This window comes from Plecotus auritus (assembly GCF_963455305.1).
Source record: "Plecotus auritus genome assembly, chromosome: 6".
Classification (NCBI taxonomy): domain Eukaryota; kingdom Metazoa; phylum Chordata; class Mammalia; order Chiroptera; family Vespertilionidae; genus Plecotus; species Plecotus auritus.
This window is the reverse complement of record NC_137773.1, coordinates 101363792-101382559: the sequence shown is the minus strand read 5'-3', so window position 1 is coordinate 101382559 and position 18768 is coordinate 101363792. Positions and strand designations below refer to the sequence as shown.

Sequence of the window (18768 nt, the reverse complement as noted above, 5' to 3'; positions counted from 1 at the left end):
GGGTGGGGGTGGCACAGAGGGCGGAGGCACCACGTGTGCATGGTGACTGGGGTTCCTTCGGCACCTGCCTGCAGACATCCAGAAGAATTACGAGTGTGCCAACTTTGGCGAGCAGGGCATCACCATGGGCTGCTGGGATGTGTACCGCCATGACATCGACTGCCAGTGGGTGGACATCACCGACGTGCCGCCTGGAGACTACCTGTTTCAGGTGAGGGCGTCGGAAGGCGCCTGGGCCCCTGCTCATGGAAGGAAGGGTCTTTTGCCCAGGGAGGGGAAGGCAGCCTCCTTTCCGTTGGTGCCCAAACAAACACATATACATTGAGGCCAGGCTGTCTAAAGTGCAGGAGTCCTGCGCCCAGAGGCCTGTGTGCTCAGTCCGGGAGCCTGAGTATGTGAGGCAGGCAGGCTGGGGCAGGGCAGGGGGCGGGAGGTGGACTGCAGACCTGAGACAGTGGCACTCAGTTCACTTAACATCTGGTGCTTTCAAATCAAAATGCATCTGCAGCCAAATGTGGTCCTCAGGTCAGGAATCTGTCCCACAGACGCTAAGGCCACCAGCCCTGTTTGCTCCCTTTGGAGCTGCACTCTCACCTCCACCGGGCTTCTCCCGGAGTCCTCCCCCTGCCTTGGTCTGTGCTGTCAAGGCTGAAAGCAGTCACAGAAAAAGGCTGTTATAACGGGAGCATGTCTGGCACTAGAGACAACCTGTCCAGTGACTGTGGCCACTTGCCAGGACTTCCACGTACTCAGTCCGGGGGGAAGGCCAGTCCTGGAAAGGAACCAAGGAGGCTAGGCCCCCCACCTTCCTGCAAATGGCTTTATGCTCCAGCCAGGGCCCTGACCGGTGGGGAGACAAGCCCCGCCCTGGGTCTCCCCTCCTGGTGCACAGGTGCACTTGTGCCCGCACAGGCTTCCTCACACCCTCTCATTTTCCCCACCCGTCTTGCTTTCCAGCTTGCCCCATGGGTGGCAAAGTAGGTGACTAGAAATGTGTCATTGTGCCTTGAAAGCTTTCCCCAGGGGGCACTCAGCCAGCCCAGGGCCTGGCCCACAGTCCCCGCCCAATGGCAGCCCTGGGATGAACCAACACCTGCAGAGAAGTAACCCAGAGGGGCTTTAAGAGTCTCCCTGGGCAATTTCAGAGGCTAGAAATCAGACAGCCAAGCCCTTTTCCACCCACAAGCCCAAAACCGCAGACTTGGCAAGGCCCCGCCAAAGGGCAGAGCTCTGTGTTTCAAAAGCGGAACCTCTGTGTCTGCACGTACGCCGTGGAGGGCAGCTTGCGTTTGAGGTTTGCTGTCACTTTGCTGGGCGAGTGTGTATCATCATCGTGCATTCTGTCCTGACGAGTGCCCTCTGTGTAATGACTGGCCCAGTGGAGACCAATGGCAGGCACTGTCTCGTGTCATCACCAGTGATGGCCATCACTGTTACTCATCTGACAGCCAGGCAAACCCAGCTCACATCTACTCTATACTCTGCGTTCTCGACCCCTGAACTATACAATCCACAAATTAATGCACTGTGGGCACGTTAATGCCTCTGATTAATGGGGAAGAATATTTCCCTTGGTGTAGACACGAAGCTTCAGCAGTGCAGCCCTCCCCATTCCCATGTGGATCCACATGCAGACATCAGAAATGCTGCATGTGGCAGGGGTGGAGGTGGGGGTGGGGGCAAGCAGGCCCGAGACTGAGGTGGCTCCATGGGTGACGAGGTTCCTGGAGGCCTTGCTCTAGCTGCCTTCTCACCATTCCTGGGTTCACAGCAGATCTTGTATCTAATAATCTAAAGCCCCGTCCCACAGGCCCTCTCCAGGTTTGGAATCGTAGAATGAGAATCCAATGGGATCGGGGAGACCACGCATTTCAGTCCCCACCCTCCACCCCAAGTGGGTCAAGCTGACCCCGGTGGCCCCAGAGATGAGCCATGCCGTACCTGCTGCCCTCATGGCTACACTGTGGGGTGGGCTCCCTGGGGGCGCAGCTACCTGTGGGCAAGGAGCTACACAGGCCTCAGTGGGCGGGGCTTGTTTGCCCCATGCTGTGAGCCATGTGTGGCTGGGAGCACGGGACAGGGGACAGCTAGGTTGCTGGGTAGAAAAGAGATCAAAGAAAAGTAAGGCCATTCCAGAGCAGGACATTTGCCGGCCTTAGCAGAGAAGACAGTGTCAAAGAGGGACATGGCCTAGGGCAGGTCTGACAAGAGGACCAGATGCGGGGCCCCAGGTGGTCCGCACCTCTGGGAGGCCCAGCCAGCCTGCTAAAGGGTCATTCATGCCCAAGCCCTCCTGGACGGGAGGATCTTTAGGCCTCAAACCTAGAAACTATTCCTTAACTGGCAGATGCCACTCCCTCATCCCCACAGACCCCGGGCAGCACTGTCCCCTCAGCCACTGGGCATGGCAGGGCCCTCAAGGGAAAATCTGTCATTTGTCCCCCGTACCTCACCCCCAGTCCGGTGCAGCTCTGGTCTATTCTCCCCTCCCCCTCCCTTTCTCCTCTGGGTTCCCCACTCCATCTCCCTTTCCTGTCCCTTTTCCGTCCCTCACAGAAACCCTCTCCAGATGACAGCCCTCTCTATTCCTGCCCCTTTAGCTGGGGTGATCCACAGAAAGGGTACAAGGGGGTCCAGTCTCCACCACAGCCCAGGCCCTTGGGCTGGCCGAGCAGGGAGGGCTCAGGGATGGCCTAGAGCAGTGGTCGGCAATGAGTTTGCCGACCACTGGACAAGACTAAATGTTACCGTGTAGTTGGAAGCTGTGAGGGTTAGGCAATTGTGGCATATTGTGTGCAAAGAGGTAAAGGGTAGTATATGACAGTGGTCAGCAAACTCATTAGTCAACAGAGTGGCAAACCGCGGCTCACGAGCCGCATGTGGCTCGCGAGCCGCGGTTTGTCGACCACTGGCCTAGAGTAACACCAAAGCCCAGACAGCAGGAGGGACAGTTGGATGACACCGCCAGCAGCCGTGTCTGGTCTCCAACGCGCAGGGTGGCCCTTCTCCCACCTCCCACGGCGCCTGTCCTTGCCCCTCCCCTGTCTCAGCACGTCCTGCCCCCTTCTGTTCCTCAACAGCCTGTTCTGTGCCCTCCCCAGGCCCCGACTCCTGCCTCTCCCCACCTCAGGCCTCCCAGGGCACCCAGGAGAGGGAGACCCCTTTCGAAGGCTGTTTAGGTGGGCTGTGTGTGAATCACACTGAGGGGCAGGGGCATCTCACGCCTCCAGGACTTGCCTGCTGCCTGCCTGACCTGCTCTGGCCAGTCCTGCGCTGGCTCCTCAGCACCGCCACGCTCCCTCTCCCAAGGCCACCGGCTCTGGAGGCAGCGCCGGCCTCAGCAGGGCCCTGGGCTGGGTGGCGAGTGGCTGAGGCAGGACTCAACAGCCAGTCCAACCAACTCTCCCCAGGTTGTCATTAACCCCAACTACGAGGTGGCCGAGTCTGACTACACCAACAACATCATGAAGTGCAGGACCCGCTACGACGGCCACCGCATCTGGATGTACAATTGCCACATAGGTGAGGCCCCTGGACAGCCCCCCGGGGGGGGGGGGCCACCAGGCCTGTCAGGTCCCCCCATCCCACCCCCCATGGCACAGGCAAGAGCGTCCCTGCTTCCTCAAGGAGCCAGAGCAGCCCCCGCATCTGGGTGCAGAGCTCAGGATGCAGCCAGCCTCCCCTTCCCACGCAGGGGACACACGTATGGCCTGGCTGTGGTCGGGCTTCACACCAGCCTGGCCAAGGGGGCAGTACGGAACCACCGGCCAGCACAGACCCCACAGCTATTTAGGGGCGGGCGCTGAGGCCACACCTCATCGTGCATGTGCCCTCAAACATGTGGGCGTCAGCAGTTTGTGGCTCTGTGTATCATTTTCTTGCCCGGAACTAGAAACTAGTGAACCAATGTGGCCTTCGTCGCCAAAAAAGAAATTTTCCTTGCGTTACACAACCTGGGGCACGGGAGGGAGGCCGAGCATTCTGGTCCTCGCTCGTGGTGAGGGCAGCCGGAGCCCACGGTGTCCATTCACCCCTTCACTGCCTGGTGGTGGCATGGAGAGGTGCCCGGCAGGCCCCTGGTGGAGGGTGGTGGCTCCAGGGCCCGAGGCCGGCGGCTGACCATTTCATCCAGGGCCAGGGCTGCGCATCTGATTTGCTAAACTGTCTCTCTGATGCCCACCCTTCAGGTGGTTCCTTCAGTGAAGAGACGGAAAAAAAGTTTGAACACTTCAGTGGACTCATAAATAACCAGCTCTCCACGCGGTAAGGCAGCTGCGGGCCACTCCCGCCTGCGGGCTGCAGCTCCTCTTCCCACTGCTGTCTGCCCGATGGATGCCACCCTCCCCTCGCCCGCTCGCCCGCCGTCTGGACACTGCGGCCACGGCCACGCTCAGGAGGAAGGGGTGCTCCTGACTTGCTGGGGCTGCTGCAGAGCCCAGCAGCCTCCGGGAGTGAGCTTGTCCGCAGGCCGTGGGAGCAGCGCACCAGCCATCCAGTCCGGGACCCCCGGCTGTCATCGTGTCCCACCCAAACCATAGCCCCCCGAGCCTGACAGCACCCTCCTCAGCTGACCACTGATAACCTAGGGCCATTTCTCCTCAGGTGCCACTTTGGCGATGCCAGCTTACAACCTGAGGGGGTCAGGCTGGCTCGTTTCTCCTCCTCTTAGGTCGTTTCCAGCCAACTTGAATGTCTAGCGCTCTCTTCCAACTACACTGCCTCTCCTCCCCTCCGTTCTGTCCACATATAAAATAAGCTGCCACAGGTTTTCTGAGAGGTGAGCTCAGAGCTGGTGCTTCTCCCCGCACCCCCTGCGTCCTATTTTCAAGACATCATCATTATATTATATTTTCATGGACTTTGAAACACAAAGTAGTGGTATTTAATATTGGCGATCTAGGCCTTTGAAAATATAGCTCAAAGGAAAACCCGCCCCTGTGTGGCTCACGTTTGTCGTTGCGAGGCTGCGGGTAACTGTTAACGGTGCTATAACCAGGGTCCAGGGTGACGAGGACACTCACCGAACACCGTGTCATCACGGACACTTACACATACTTGAAACTTTGAATAAAACGTTGATGACATGCGTCTGTGTTTCATTTGGACCGCTGCCCCGCCCCCGAGCAGCAGAGCTCCTGTCCAGTCAGCCGTAAGGGAGCCTTATACACTCAGGTCCACTCCCGCAGAGCTGGGGTCTGCTGTGGCTGCAGGGGGCCCCCTTCCATACACCCCCAAAGGAGCAACGGCTGCCCCTTGAGAGCTGCCTAAGGAGGTTTCAAAAACACGAGTCACAACCTCTCTTGAGCTCTTGTTTTTTTGCCCAAATTTGTCAGGGGACACAGCAGTTGTGTTAGGACCAGAAGGGACACCTAGCCTCGACACGGACTCCATCCAAACCAGAAAACTGAGTGCTCCGGGGCCTGTCACCACAAAGATGTCCTGGCATCTGCTCTTGTGGGGGAGGCAAACGCAGTGGCCACTTCAGATTTCACCACTTGGCCTTGTTCACGTTCGTTTCTGCAAGGAGCCCTTTGGTAACCCGTACTGACGGGAAACACTGGGACCAGTCCAGGGTGGGCCAGCAGCACTGCCATGGCCACAGCCACCCTGCACTCCCCAAAGCAGGTTAGGACACCCAGCTCATGAGGGGACACCGCGCAAGTGTCACACTGTCACACAATGGGTGCAACCTGCTCCCCAAGCTGGGCAGGTTCTACAGCGGAGTGACCAATGTCTTCAGCGTCCCCAGGTCTAGAATGGGAGGCAAACAGCACCCTCTAGTGTCCCATGGCAGACCATATTTTGAAGCAATCACAACTTGTTCTTAATTCTCACCCTGAGGGTATTTTTTCCATGGAGAGAGTGGAAGGGAGGGGAGGAGGGGGAAAGAGAGAAACATCGACTGGTTGCCTCCCACATGCTCCCTGGCCAGGCCAGGGATGGAACCTGCAACCCACGTAGGTGCCCTTGACTGGGAATCAAACCCATGACCCTTCGGCATGCAGGCTGATGATCTAACCACTGAGCAACACCAGCCAGGGCAGATTATGAGAACTTGTTAAGTGTTTATTTTTTCTCAACTTCTGGAAGTAGACCAAATTGAAGCCCACCACGCCCCACAGTGACGCTCCAACGGGAGCTCAGGGCTGCTCTGTAAAGGCTTGTGGTGTTGAGGTACCAGCTTGTCACGGGGTGTTGATCCAGGCTGGCTGGGCCTCTCAGGGCCTCGAGGAGGTAGGAGACTCAACAGCGGGCCGCTCTTTCTTGTTGTGTTGAAGCCCCAGGGCCCGGGCCACCAGCCTCCGGGCCACTGCTGTACTTGTCTGTGGTCTCTCCTTTGCCAGACGCAGGAGCTCTGAAAGGAAACCCCGTGGGGTGGGGACTTGAATTCAAGACCATGGCCACCTCTCCTCCCAGCGACAGCAGCCTCAGAGGCCATCTGAGCCAACCTCTAGGACCAGTGTGCCCGCAGCCTGGCCAGATGCAGTGAGAGGGGCCCGCCTCGGGCTGCCGGGTCCTGACCTAACCCTGCCACCTCTCTGTGCCCTGCCTGTTTTTCCACTGGCACAGGACACCTCCCTGCTTTGTAGGGCCATTTGGAAGGGAAATCACGTCAGGGTGGGACACCTAGAGCTCTTAGACAGACAGGGCATTTATTGTCCCCCAGAAGCACAGGGCAAAGGCCACACGATCCACAGAGTGGTTGGCATCGGCAGGCCTCTCCTGGGCCAGTGTTGCTGGCCTCTACAAGTCCCCATCATGCTTTCTGGAAGGAGAAGGGGCCAGGGAGGAGCCGTCACTTATTTAGCCCCTTTTGTATGCCTCTCCTCTCCTGGCAGGTCTGCCAGGCTTTTATTTACGCCTCCAGCATACTCTGTATGATCTGCTTATTTTACAGAGAAAGAAACCAACTCACACACATTAGGTGGCTCACTCAAGGTCAACTTAAATAAGTGACAAAGCCAGGATCACACGCAGGACGGACTCCTTTTACCCTACCGCTCAACATGGTTCCCACAGACTTGCGGAAAAAAACCCAGCTTCTCCCTGAGCAGGTGTGAGCAGGAGGGCAAGCCCCGAACAGGGCAGCTGGCAGATGCCTGCTGGGCGTCCCTGGCACCTGGGTGTGGGAGCAGCACCCCACTGGCCATTGAGCTCAGGGGTCCTAACGCAGAGAGCTGAACAAGGGGGACTGACCGACGCACACGGCCTCCCCAGCGGGACAGCCGCTCCCTTACTTGGCCTCTGCAAGGCTTTCAGCTTTGACTGCTTGCTTCCCTGCGTGAGGGGCCGGATCTTGAGCCCTGAGAACTCCCTGGTCAGGGCTTCAGCAGCTGTGGAAAGAAAACATCTGGGGCCATCCTCTCCTCTTCCTGGAAAGGCCCCCTCAGGGCTCAGGAGCACACATACCACCCAAAATAAATGCAGCCACTTCATGCGCCCATTCGAAGCCCAGGGACAGGGCTGCCTGGAGGCCACTGTGCCAGCTGCCCACCCGCCCCCGTCCCACACGCCTGCACGGCCCCTGGTGCTCTCAGAGGGAAAACCTGCGAGCCCAGCTTCCACCCTCCGCCCTGCGCTGCTTTAAACCTAAAAAAACAGCACTTCCAACACGTGAAACACCTAGGGCTTAGCCTGTGACGTGTGCTCAGCGTGACCTGCACCCGAAGCCTCTGAACGGAGGGCACTAACGTGAATAGGAAAGGCTGTGACTGCCTGGCCCAGAGCCCAACCTGCTCCCTGGACTTCCACATCAGGGCTGGGAGCGGGCTGCAACCTGGACACGGGCGGTCTACACCAGGGAGACCAGGGCCCCTCGCTTGTCAGTGACAGAGAAAGGGCCGAGCCCACGTGAAGCCGCCTACCTGAGGCCAGGCAGGGAAAGACGCCGAGTGCATGCGTGTCGTCCACCCACTGAATCTTGAACTCCTTCTCTCTGAGACAGGGAAGAGAGATTATGAAAGCAAAGGGCAAAACCCTTTCTGCTAAAGGAAGTCCCCTCCCACCTCCAATCCACAAACACTATGAGCCCAAGACAAGTTCCATCTCCTCGGGGAAGGAGACAATCATTCGCAACAGACCTTCTCTGAAGACCATGTGGTTGGCTTCAGCAAGACAAACCACCCGTTGGTCGGGTGGGTACCTACTCCTGGGTTTGGCAAAGCCAGGACTGAGAGAACTCAAAGACGCAACACCAAGGGTGATGAAGGCTCCTACTGGCACTGGCACAGCCCCCAAGGGCGTAGGGGTCTGGGTTGGAGACAAAAAGGTTGTGTGGTAGGGACAAGGGACAGGACCTAAAATACGCATGTTAGCGTTACTGCTCCCGGTCAACTTTCCTCCCGGTGCTCAGGCGAGCAGCACTGAGTCTGAGGCCACAGCAGCTCCCCACCCCAGCTCCTCTGCGGGCCAAGGCTATGCTGCCTGAGGAAGTCACAGGTGCCCTGGATTGGCCATGTGGAAAAAAGGATTTTTATTTATTCATTTACTTATTTTTGTTAATTCTCACCTGAGAATATTTTTTCCATTGACTTTTTTTCTTTTGTTAATCCTCGCCCTTTCCATTGGTTTTTAAGGAGAGTAGAAGAAAGAGGGAAAGACAGAGAGAAGCATCGATGTGAGAGAAACACATCGATTGGTTGCCTCCAGATCGGGGAGAAGCCTACAACCAAGGTACGTGCCCTTCACTGGAATCGAACCCAGGACTCTTTAGTTCAGAGGCCTATGCTCTATCCGCTGTGCCATACCGGCTAGGACAGGAAAGGGATTTTTAAAAGCATATGTAGGAAAAGAGAAGGGGGACTGGAGAAAGGAAAATGAGCATTAAAAAAAAAGAAGACTGGAGTTGGAGTTAAGAAATTTGGGGGAACAGGAGAAGTCTTTTCTCTGGGTATATCCCTTCGGCTCCCATTTCCACCCCGATTCTTCCCCAGACTCAGTTCCTGCACAGAAATGGCCCTTCATTCTGTTGACGGACTGACTGGGTAACTGGGATGTGGAACAAGGAGGTGGCGGGGGTGGGGGGAGGGCTGCCTGCATCCTGCATCGGGAGGAGGGCCCCACTGGGCCTGGCAGGCATGTGGGCATGCAAGGGTGCTTCATGTGCCAGTAGGACCAGCTCTAGGGCCTCTGGAACACGTCTACAACCAAAAATCGCTCTCCTCTTCCCCTGCATGGCCAGTAGGCTGAACTGCCCAGAAGTATGGAGCCCACAACACTGGCATCTACTTTCTGCCTTTCTTTCTAGATGGCTGGGCACCGGGAGAGGGGCCCAACAACAAAGGCGTGTCCTAGCTCCTCTCTAGAGGGAGCACCCCGCCTCCTCTGCCTCCCCGAAGCCTGGCCTGTACTCACTGGAACTCGGAAAACGCTGCCAGCAGGTCCTCAGTCTTGAGTGCCGAGTCAAAGTCGTAGATCTCCACCACGTGGGCGAAGTCCTGCTCTCCGGGCAGCTCCTCTACGAAGGAGGATGTGTCCACATGGATCTTCTCCACCTGAATCTCCTTCTGGGTCAGGTTGTCTGTTATCTGGGTGAGATCAGGCCTTTCAGCCAGGCGAGCTCTGGCACAGGGCTCCACGCAACTGCTTGCAAACCCACACAGAGTCCTGCAGGCTTCTGGGTGGGCAGGGGGGAGAATGTTAAGGGTGGGTTCCCGTGGGAGCCACACCTGGCAGGAGCCTAGGAAAGGCAGCATATTGGAGTGGAAGATGGAGAAGGGCTGGTATTGGGGGAGGGAACTTGCTTTTATGGAGTCCCCACTGGGTGACTGGCACCCACACATGATGTTTCATAGAATCCTGAAAGCTCTATTCTATATATCTGCTTCACAAAAGGGGACACTGTAAGTCAAGGAATTAAGTAATTCTGCCCAAAGATGCACAGTCAGTAGAGACAGGGCTGGGCAAGTCCAGGATCTTTCCTTCCCTCCTAAATGACGTGATATTAAGCAAGTCTTTCTGGTCTCCATCCTTCACCTATAAAATAGCAATAAAACACACCTGCCCTCCCATCTGAACACCACAGCCAGTGTCAGGGAGACACTATTCCAAGCAAACAAGATTTGTAAGACAAAGATTCAGGCGGAAGAAAAAAAATCATGACCAACATCTGCAGTCTTTAATTTTCATGACCAACATCTGTAGTTCCTTACAAAGCAAGTCCACATACCACCTATCTGCTACCTTGTGAAGGAGGTATTATCACCTATTTTTCAGATGAGGAAACTGAGACTCAGAAAAGCAAAAGGACTTGCCTGTAGTCAAATAGCTCCTATGTGGTTGAGCTGGGGCCCAAATCCATACCCCTGACCCAATATGCATGTGCCTCCTCCCTCCACAGTATCAGTCCTGATTCCTTTGGGCCAAAGCCCCGTGCTTTACCTCTATGTCTCCTCAGGGACCCTATCACCCAACACACGGCCTTTCTCAGCCAGCACGTGCCCCGCCCGTCCATATCCCTTGGTCCCAGCCACCCAGGACTGCACCCACCTCACTTCTGCCCTCCCTTTTCCGGCCTTAAGAGCTCATCACCTCCCGCAGCAGCTCACTGTAATCTTCCTCGGAGAAGCTGCCAGGCCCCTCAACTTCCACCTTTTCCTCTTCCTCCTCTGCTGCCACACTCTTCTCCGGCTCACTCCCATTCCCCTCTTCCAAGTCCAGCTGCGCACCGGACAAAAGCTGTGTGGCCTTCTCCAGGCTGTCTCCCGTCCCTGAGTGGCTCCCAGGCCCTGAGGGCTCAGTTCCCCCTGGGTCCTGCAGCTGCTCATTCTCGCATGGCGGGCCGGGGCCCTGTAGGTCCTCTGTTGTCTGAGTTATCAACACGGGAGGTTCCTGAGTGGAGCTGGGGTCCCCAGTACCAACATCTCCAGGCTCTTCCAGGAGTCTGCCAGCGGGAATGTCAACCTTGTGCCCCGGGGTAGGGGTTAGCGCCCATTCTTCTGGCCTGCGCAGTACCCGAGGCACGTACAAAGCCTGGTCCGGCTTGCGTCCTCGATGCCACCGCCCCCCACCTGCCCGCGCCCCTCGGGGACCAGCAGCCAGTCCCTGGTTTGAGGGGGGCCAAGGCCCTCGGGACTTGCTAGGGTGGGAGGCAGGAGGGCGGCAGGGGCCAGAGAGTCCATCTGAACTGGGTAACCTGAAGCAGGAACAGAAGGTAATCAGAGCATGTCTGGGCCTCAAGGAAAATGATCTACTGGAGCGACCTGCCCTTCAGGCCTGAGGCTCTCAAGTCAGCATTAGGCAAAACCCTACACCAAAACAACCCCTGAAAATGCCTTAGGAAGGCATCCTAGCAGAGGCTGAACACTATCTCTGAAGTAGCCCCAAGCAGCCAAGCTCTCCCTCCAGTGTTTAAAGCACGTTAGAGATGGCCGAAACTTCCGTTATGTACCAGGTAAATACCTGGTGGTATTAGGAAAATATTAAACATGGTTCGATCCCGGCTTTTGGCAACCCCCCCCTCCGCCCCCCAAAAAAGAAAAGAAATCAAACACTGGGCTCTTGTCATTATAAGATCCTAAGAAATGCACATGGACACAGAGATGAGTGAAGGCTCAGATGTGCTTCTCACATTCATTCCATGGCCTCTGGGGCACACGCTCCGAGTCATGGGCAGACACCCGCATTGCTTAAACTGCTCTCTCTCTCTCTCTCTCTCTCTCTCTCTCTCTCTCTCTCGGCCCAACACGTATAGCTGAATTTGCTAAATGAACTCCACAAACAATGCACATCTACTCCACTACTGAAACAGGCACCGCTGACTTTAAGCAACTGAGGCTGAGGGTAGAGGCAGCAGCCGGGGGCTCCTTGTTCCAATTTCCTGACAAGCCGCCTCCCCGCTCTTGCACTCCCTCCTCCCAGAGGCTGATCAGATCACTCACCTGCCCACACCCACAAGGAACTACTGAGGGCCCTCGAAGGCAGTAGGATACACACCTGATGTCCAGGTGACAGATGACCGTCCTCCTCTTCCAGCCTTCCCCCACAGAGAAGCTGCTCAAAAGATCAAAATTCTCTGCCGTCCTATGGATCAGGTACCGAAGGCGACTGGAGAGTGGGGGGAAAAGAAGTACCCTGGGAAGGGGCAGAGGAGTGCTGAGCAGGGGCTCCAGGAGCAGCCTCTGAGGCCTGACCCCCCAGGTGCCCTCCCAGTTTAAAGGTGGCCTAATATCAGGCTCCCCCTGCCCCTTTGCGTCTCAAGCTGACTGCAAAGGACCTGTGCAGAGGTTATCACAGGGAGTTACTGTCCTGTCCCCATTCCTGTGCTGGGCCCCTTCAGTCTCCAGGTAATGCTCAGAATTACAGACGAAAAATGTATCTGGGAGAGGCCAGAGTGCAGATCGGGAAATCTAAAGGCCAAGGTCAAAGACAACTGCAGGCCCGTTACCCTGGACGCACCACTGGGGAAGGGGCAGAGGGGCGGGGTGCACGCTGCCCTTCCAGGCAGCAGGGCGGGCCCCTCCAACACTCTTACTTGGACAGCTGCTTCTGCAGCAGGAAGCGGTCCAGCTCTTCCTGGACGCGGTGCACAAAGTCATTCTCCGTCGGGGAGAGGAAGACGCCATCCAAGCAAAGGAGGGCCAGGGTGATGGGTGGGAGAGCCTGTGGGCAGACGGCCAAGGGCAGGATCAGAGCACAGACCCAGCCCCTCCAACCCCGCAGTGTCGGCGCTGCAAGGGACTCGGAGGCATCGTGGTCGAGGTCTCTCCTCCGACAAGAGAGAAGCAGGCTCCGAGGTGGGGAAGGAACGTGTCCCGATCTCCCGGCACCACAGCAGCTGGGCACGGGAGGGGCCCCCGCCCGCGCTGGAGCACGCTGCCTCCGCACGCGAGCCCGATGTTGCGGGGCCTTTGTGCCCAAGCTGCGCGCGCTCGCCCCAGGCTCACTGGCTCTAGGGCCGGGCCGCCTCGAGCCTGCTGAGGGGCGCGGTCAGCCCTCCCCAGCCTGGAGCCAGGGGCCCGGAGAGCGCGGGCCGGCGAGAAGGAGCGCACCCGCCCCAAGCCCACCCGCCACACTCACCGCAGCCTTCACCGCAGCCGCGCTGTTCGCCACCGCCTGTCGGAGGAGCCCCAGAAGTCTGCGCGTCCCTTCGCGCCCGACAAAAGCCTCGACGGAGGCGCAGCGCCACTGCGCGGCCCGGGGGAGGCATCGCACAAATAGCAGAGGGCGTGTAATTGATTTTTTTTTTTTTTTTTTGCCCCTGAGCGCGCACTGTGTTCTAAATCCAGCCAACACTTCTGAGTGGCACCTATATAGGTCTTGCGGGTACCAGATTTTCCGGTTCCTTGTATCCCTCCCTCCCTAGGGGAGTAACAGAGTAATAAAGAGAAAGGAAGTTTCTGGGCACCAAAAACATTTCTCTTTTTTATTCCTTGTTATTGAATTATTGGGGTGAGACTGGTTAACAAAATTATACAGGTTTCAGGTGCAATTCCACATGGTCTGTATACTGTATTGTGTGTTCACCACCCCATGTCTCCATCCATCACCACTTATCCTCCCATTTATTTTTTCCCTGGCCCTAGGAGAGAGACCGGGAAAAAATATTGCTACGAGAAATTTCCGAGATTTTACTGTCTTTGGTTTCTTCTACGATTGTTATGGTTTCAAGTCTAACATTTAAGTCGTTAATCCATTTTTAATTTATTCTTGTGTGTGGTGTAAAAAGGTGGCCGAGTTTCATTTTTTCACACATATCTGTCCAATTTCCCAACACAACTTATTGAATAGACAACCTTTACCCCATTGTATGTTTTTGCCTCCTTGTCAAATATCATTTGACTATAAAGGTGTGAGTTTATTTCTAAGCTCTATATTCTGTCCCATTAATCTATATGTCTCTCTTTATGCCAGTACCATGATGTTTTTTATTACTATGACCTTGTAGTATAGTTTGATATCAGGTAACATGATTCCTACAACTTTGTTCTTCTTTCTCAAGATTGCTGTTACTATTCAGGGATTTTTATGGTTTCATATTAATTTCTGGAATATTTCTTCTAGTTCTGTGAAATACACCATTGGTATCTTGATAGGAATTGCTTTGAATCTATAGATTGCTTTGGATAGTATGGACATTTTAATTATGTTAATTCTTCTTATCCATGAACACAGTATATGCTTCTTCAATTTCGTTCTTCAGTGTCTTATAATTTTCTGAGTACAGGTTTTTTACATCCTTGGTTAAATTTATTCCTAGGTATTTTATTCTTTTTGAAGCAAATGTGAATAAGACTGTTTTCTTTTTCTTTTTAAAGTTCTTTTTAAAATATATTTTATTGATTTTTACAGAGAAGAAGGGAAAGGGATAGAGAGTTAGAAACATGGATGAGAGAGAAACATCGATCAGCTGCCTCCTGCACACTCCCTACTGGGGGCGTGCCTGCAACCAAGGTACATGCCCTTGACCGGAATTGAACCTGGGACCCTTCAGTCCCCAGGCAGATGCTCTATCCACTGAGCCAAACCAGTTAGGGCTAGGATTGTTTTCTTAATTTCCCTTTCTGATAGTTCATTATTGGTAAAAATGCAACCAATTTCTGGATATTTACTTTATATCTTCCTACTTTACTGAATTCATTTATCAGTTCTAGTAAGTTTTTGGTGGAATCTTTAGGGTTTTCTATATACAGTATCACATCATCTGCTAATAACGACAGTTTTACTTTTTCCTTTCCAATTTGGATGCTTTTTATTTCTTCTTGTCTGATTGCTCTGGCTAGCACTTTCAGTACCATGTTGAATAAGAGTGATGAAAACGGACATCCCTGTCTTGTTCCCAATCTTAAGGAACATACTTGTAGATTTTCCCCTTTGAGTATAATGTTGGCTGTGGGTTTGTCATATATGGCCTTTAATTATATTGAGATATGTTCCCTGTATTCCCACTTTGCCAAGAGTTGGGTGGTTTTTTTTTTTTTTATCATAAATGGGTGCTGGGTTTTATCAAATGCTTTTTCTGCATCTATTGAAATGATCATGTGTTGTTGTTGTTGTTGTTTTTCATTTTGCTTATGCAATGTATCATGTTTATTGATTTGCAGATATTGTACCAACCTTGCATCCCAGGAATAAATCCCACTTGATCATGGTGTATGATCTTCTTAATGTATTGCTGGATCCTGTTTGCTAATATTTTGTTGAGGATTTTTACATCTATGTTTATCAGGGATATTGGCCTATAATGTTCTTTCTTTGTAGTGTCTTATTCTGGTTTTGGAATTAGGGTAATGCTGGCCTTGTAAAATGAGCTTGGGAGTCTTCCCTCCTCTTGAATTTTATGAAAGAGTTTGAGAAGGATAGATGTTAGTTCTTCTTTGAATGTTTGATAAAATTCACCTGTGAAGCCATCTGATCCAGGACTTTTGTTTGTTGGGATTTTTTTTCTTTATTACTGCTTCAATTTCACTACTTGTAACCTGTCTATTCAGATTTTCTGTTCCTTTTAGATTCAGTTTTAGAAGATTGTATGTTTCTAGGAATTTATCCATTTCTTCCAGATTGTCCCATTTGTTGACATGTAGTTGTTTGTAATGTTTTCTTACAATATTTTGTATTTCTTTGGTGTCAGTTGTTACTTCTCTTTCATTTCTGATTTTATTTATTTGGGTCCTCTCTCTTTGTTTTTGATGAGTCTAGTTAATGGTTTGTCAACCTTGTTTATCTTTTCAAAGGACCAACTCTTGGTTTCATTAATCTTTTGTGTTGTTTATTTAAAGACTCTATTTTGTTTATTTCTGCTTTGATCTTTATTATTTTCTTCCTTCTACTCACTTTGGGCTTTGTTTGTTGTTCTTTTTCTAGTTCCTTTATGTATAAAGTTAGATTGCTTGAGATATTTCTTGTTGGTTGAGGTACGCCTGTATTGTTATAAGTTTCCCCTTAGCATTATTTAAGCTGTGAACTATGGATTTTGGGTTGTTGTGTGTTCATTTTCATTTGTTTCAATGTATCTTTTGATTTCTTCCTTGATCTCATTGTTAACCCATTCATTGTTTAGTAGCATGTTATTTAGCCTCCATGTGTTTGTGTATTTTTTCTTGTGATTAATTTCTAGTTTAATACCATTATGGTCAGAGAAGATGCTTGATATGATTTCAATCTTCTTAAATTTATTGAGACTTATTTTGTGTTTTAACATGTGGTCTCTCCTAGAAAATTTTCCATGTGCATGTGAAAAGAATATATATTCTCGACTTAGGTATGAAATGCTCTGAAGATATCAGTTAAATTCATCTGATCTAGTGTGTCATTTAAGGCTGCTGTTTCCTTGTTGATTTTCTGTCTGGAAGATCTATCCATTGATGTCAATTAGGTGTTAAAATCCCCTACTATGACTGTATTACTGTCAATCTCTCCTTTTATGTCCATCAAGATTTGCTTTACACATTCAGGTGCTCATATGTTAGGTGCATAAATGTTTACAAGGGGTATATCCTCGGATTACTCCCTTTGCCATTATGTAGTGTCCTCCTTCGTCTCTTACTATGGCCTTTGTTATAAAGCCTGATTTTTAAGATATAAGTATTGCCATCCCAGCTTTTATTCCCTTTCCATTTGCATGAAATGTCCTTTTCCATCCCTTTACTTTTAGTCTGTGTGTATCTTTCATTCTGAGGTGTGTCTCATGTAGACAGTATGTGCGTAAATGCATCTTGTTTTCTTATCCAATTCAGCTACCATATCTCTTTTGATTGGGGCATTTAAGTGGGCACCAAATATTTCTCTACCTTTGTGCATCACTTTCTTCCCTCCTTGATGGAACCTGCAAAGAGGCCCAAACTACATCAAAGAGTCACTTACAAGGTGTCCCAGCCTTATGGGTGACAGGCAGGGTAGCCACTCACATGGTGATTTGCAGGCCATCAAATTATACTACCTAGCTACATCCAGAAAAAAACTCGGGCACCCATCTTAAATAGGGCTTGTAATGCTTGCCATGGGACAAGGGGCTATAATAACCTAGGAGACCAAAGTTGAAATCCATCCTACTGTTTTCTGAAAGGTGCTGAACTGTAATCCCCTTGACCAGTGGTCGGCAAACTGCGGGTCTGTTGACTAATGAGTTTGCTGACTACTTCCCTTGACCATCCTGAATTCAGAAGCTTAGAGCCAAGCAGGGCCCTGAGCTTCCAGCATTTAAGTTCCAGGTCGAGGACCCTCAGGGGTAGGATAGCCTGAGTGCGCTCTTAGGTAAGATATGTGGGCGAGGTCAGGGGAAGAGTATACTCAAAAGGCCAGCTGGGATAAGAGGCTGGGAACAGAAAAAAGGAGAACAATTACGATGCATTTTGCCCCCTTGCAGCTTTTCCCAGAGTCTTTCTAAAAATGATGGTGGTATTATATCACATTTACAAAAACTATCTTTCCAATATTTTTTTCAAGAAGAAAAAGGACCTAGACTAAACACAAGACCAAGTGCAAAGAGAAGTCAGGGAGTCAAGTGATGAGCCTCTGGGTGGGGAGGCATGACCGTGAGAGCTGATTCTGAAGGCTTGACAGGTCCCCTGGCCCACGCCTCCATCCTGGAGGGGCATCCAGCCCCTGGGGACAGGGGAGAGAGGATGAGAGGGCAGCAAGAGGACATGGGCCACCCACTTGGGTTCTGACTCTGCCAGCCCCACCCACCCTCCATGCTGGCTTAATCAAAGTGGGAGCAGACCTGAGAGAATACTGAGTGTTCATACAATGGCGCTAACAACCAGGCTTTCCTGATTGAGAGGTGTGAGCCTTAGAGGCAAGCCCAGTTAGAAGCTGTGGATCATGCCCTAGCTGGTTTGGCTCAGTGGGTAGATCATGGGCCTGCGGACTGAAAGGTCCTGGGTTCAATTCCAGTCACGGGCACATGCCTGGGTTGTGGGCTTGATCCCCAGTAGGGGGCGTGCAGAAGGCAGCCAATCAATGATTCTTTCTCATCATTGATGTTTCTATTTCTCTCTCCCTTTCCCTTCCTCTCTGAAATCAATAAAAATGTACTTTTAAAAAAAAAAGAAGTTGTGACCAGATGCAGCCTGGGAGAAATATGTATGCTGACTCAAAAACAAAGGCCCAGCTTTCTCAACAAAGTCACTGTCTCTCCACAAAGTGGAGGGGCAAACCTAAAACCCAGGAAACAAGCCACACCTCCACCTCTTTGGAGCTGGTCCACGAGAGAGGAATTCAACACATTCAGAAACAAAGTTCTCCATCCCTGGCCGGTGTCTCAGTGGTTAGAGTGACGGCCTGAGCACCGAAGGGTTGCAGGTTCGATTCCTGGTCAAGGGAAGTTACCTGGGTTGCAGGTTCAATCCCTGGCCCGGTTGGGGTATATGTGGATGTGTCTCTTTCACATCAATGTTTTTCTCTTTCTCCAAACTTCCTTCCACTCTCCTAAAAATAAAAAAAATAAAAAGAAGAAGCAAAGTTCTCAGAGGAAGGCTGCCCATGAACCCTGTTCCTACCACAGCCTCTTTAGGTAACTCAGAGGCTGTACGGAAGACCTCCACACTGTGGTGCCTAAATAGACGCGGAAGGGACCAGAACGCATCTACCCACATTACGTGGGGACAAATAGCAGGTGAAGATAGGATGGTCCTCATTCAGAGGAAAATAAGCAGAACAAAAAAGCAGCACACAGGATATGCAGAATTCTACAGCAACAAATAAAGAAAAGCATAGCAGAAAAAAAGATAAAGGATAAGAGTGCATTGGAAGATTCTCTTGGGGTGTTGGGAGAAGAAGAAAATTTCAGTTAACTGCTTCACATTCCCAAGGAAATAAGAGAAAGCCTGA

The 18768-nt window shown here is 52.1% G+C and overlaps 2 protein-coding genes across 3 annotated transcripts in view; one reads left to right on the top strand and one right to left on the bottom strand.

Moving 5' to 3' along the window:
* LOXL2 (lysyl oxidase like 2) overlaps window positions 1-5086 on the top strand; it is a 101751-nt gene extending 96665 nt beyond the window's left edge. For both annotated transcript variants that reach the window (XM_080673937.1, XM_080673936.1), the window contains exons 12-14: window positions 75-211; window positions 3411-3522; window positions 4188-5086. In XM_080673937.1, coding sequence (XP_080530063.1) covers window positions 75-211; window positions 3411-3522; window positions 4188-4267 — 329 coding nt within the window. In that variant the 3' untranslated portion in view covers window positions 4268-5086. The remainder of the gene's footprint in view (window positions 1-74; window positions 212-3410; window positions 3523-4187) is intronic.
* A 959-nt stretch (window positions 5087-6045) lies between these two features.
* On the bottom strand, window positions 6046-13775 carry R3HCC1 (R3H domain and coiled-coil containing 1; the record flags this gene model as incomplete). Its single annotated transcript, XM_080675478.1, has 9 exons — window positions 6046-6355; window positions 7239-7334; window positions 7866-7936; window positions 9355-9527; window positions 10531-11134; window positions 11935-12045; window positions 12473-12600; window positions 13018-13125; window positions 13740-13775. 9 exons carry the CDS (start codon window positions 13773-13775, stop codon window positions 6219-6221), a joined length of 1464 nt encoding a protein of 487 aa, XP_080531604.1. The 3' UTR covers window positions 6046-6218.
* Window positions 13776-18768: the final 4993 nt, after the last annotated feature.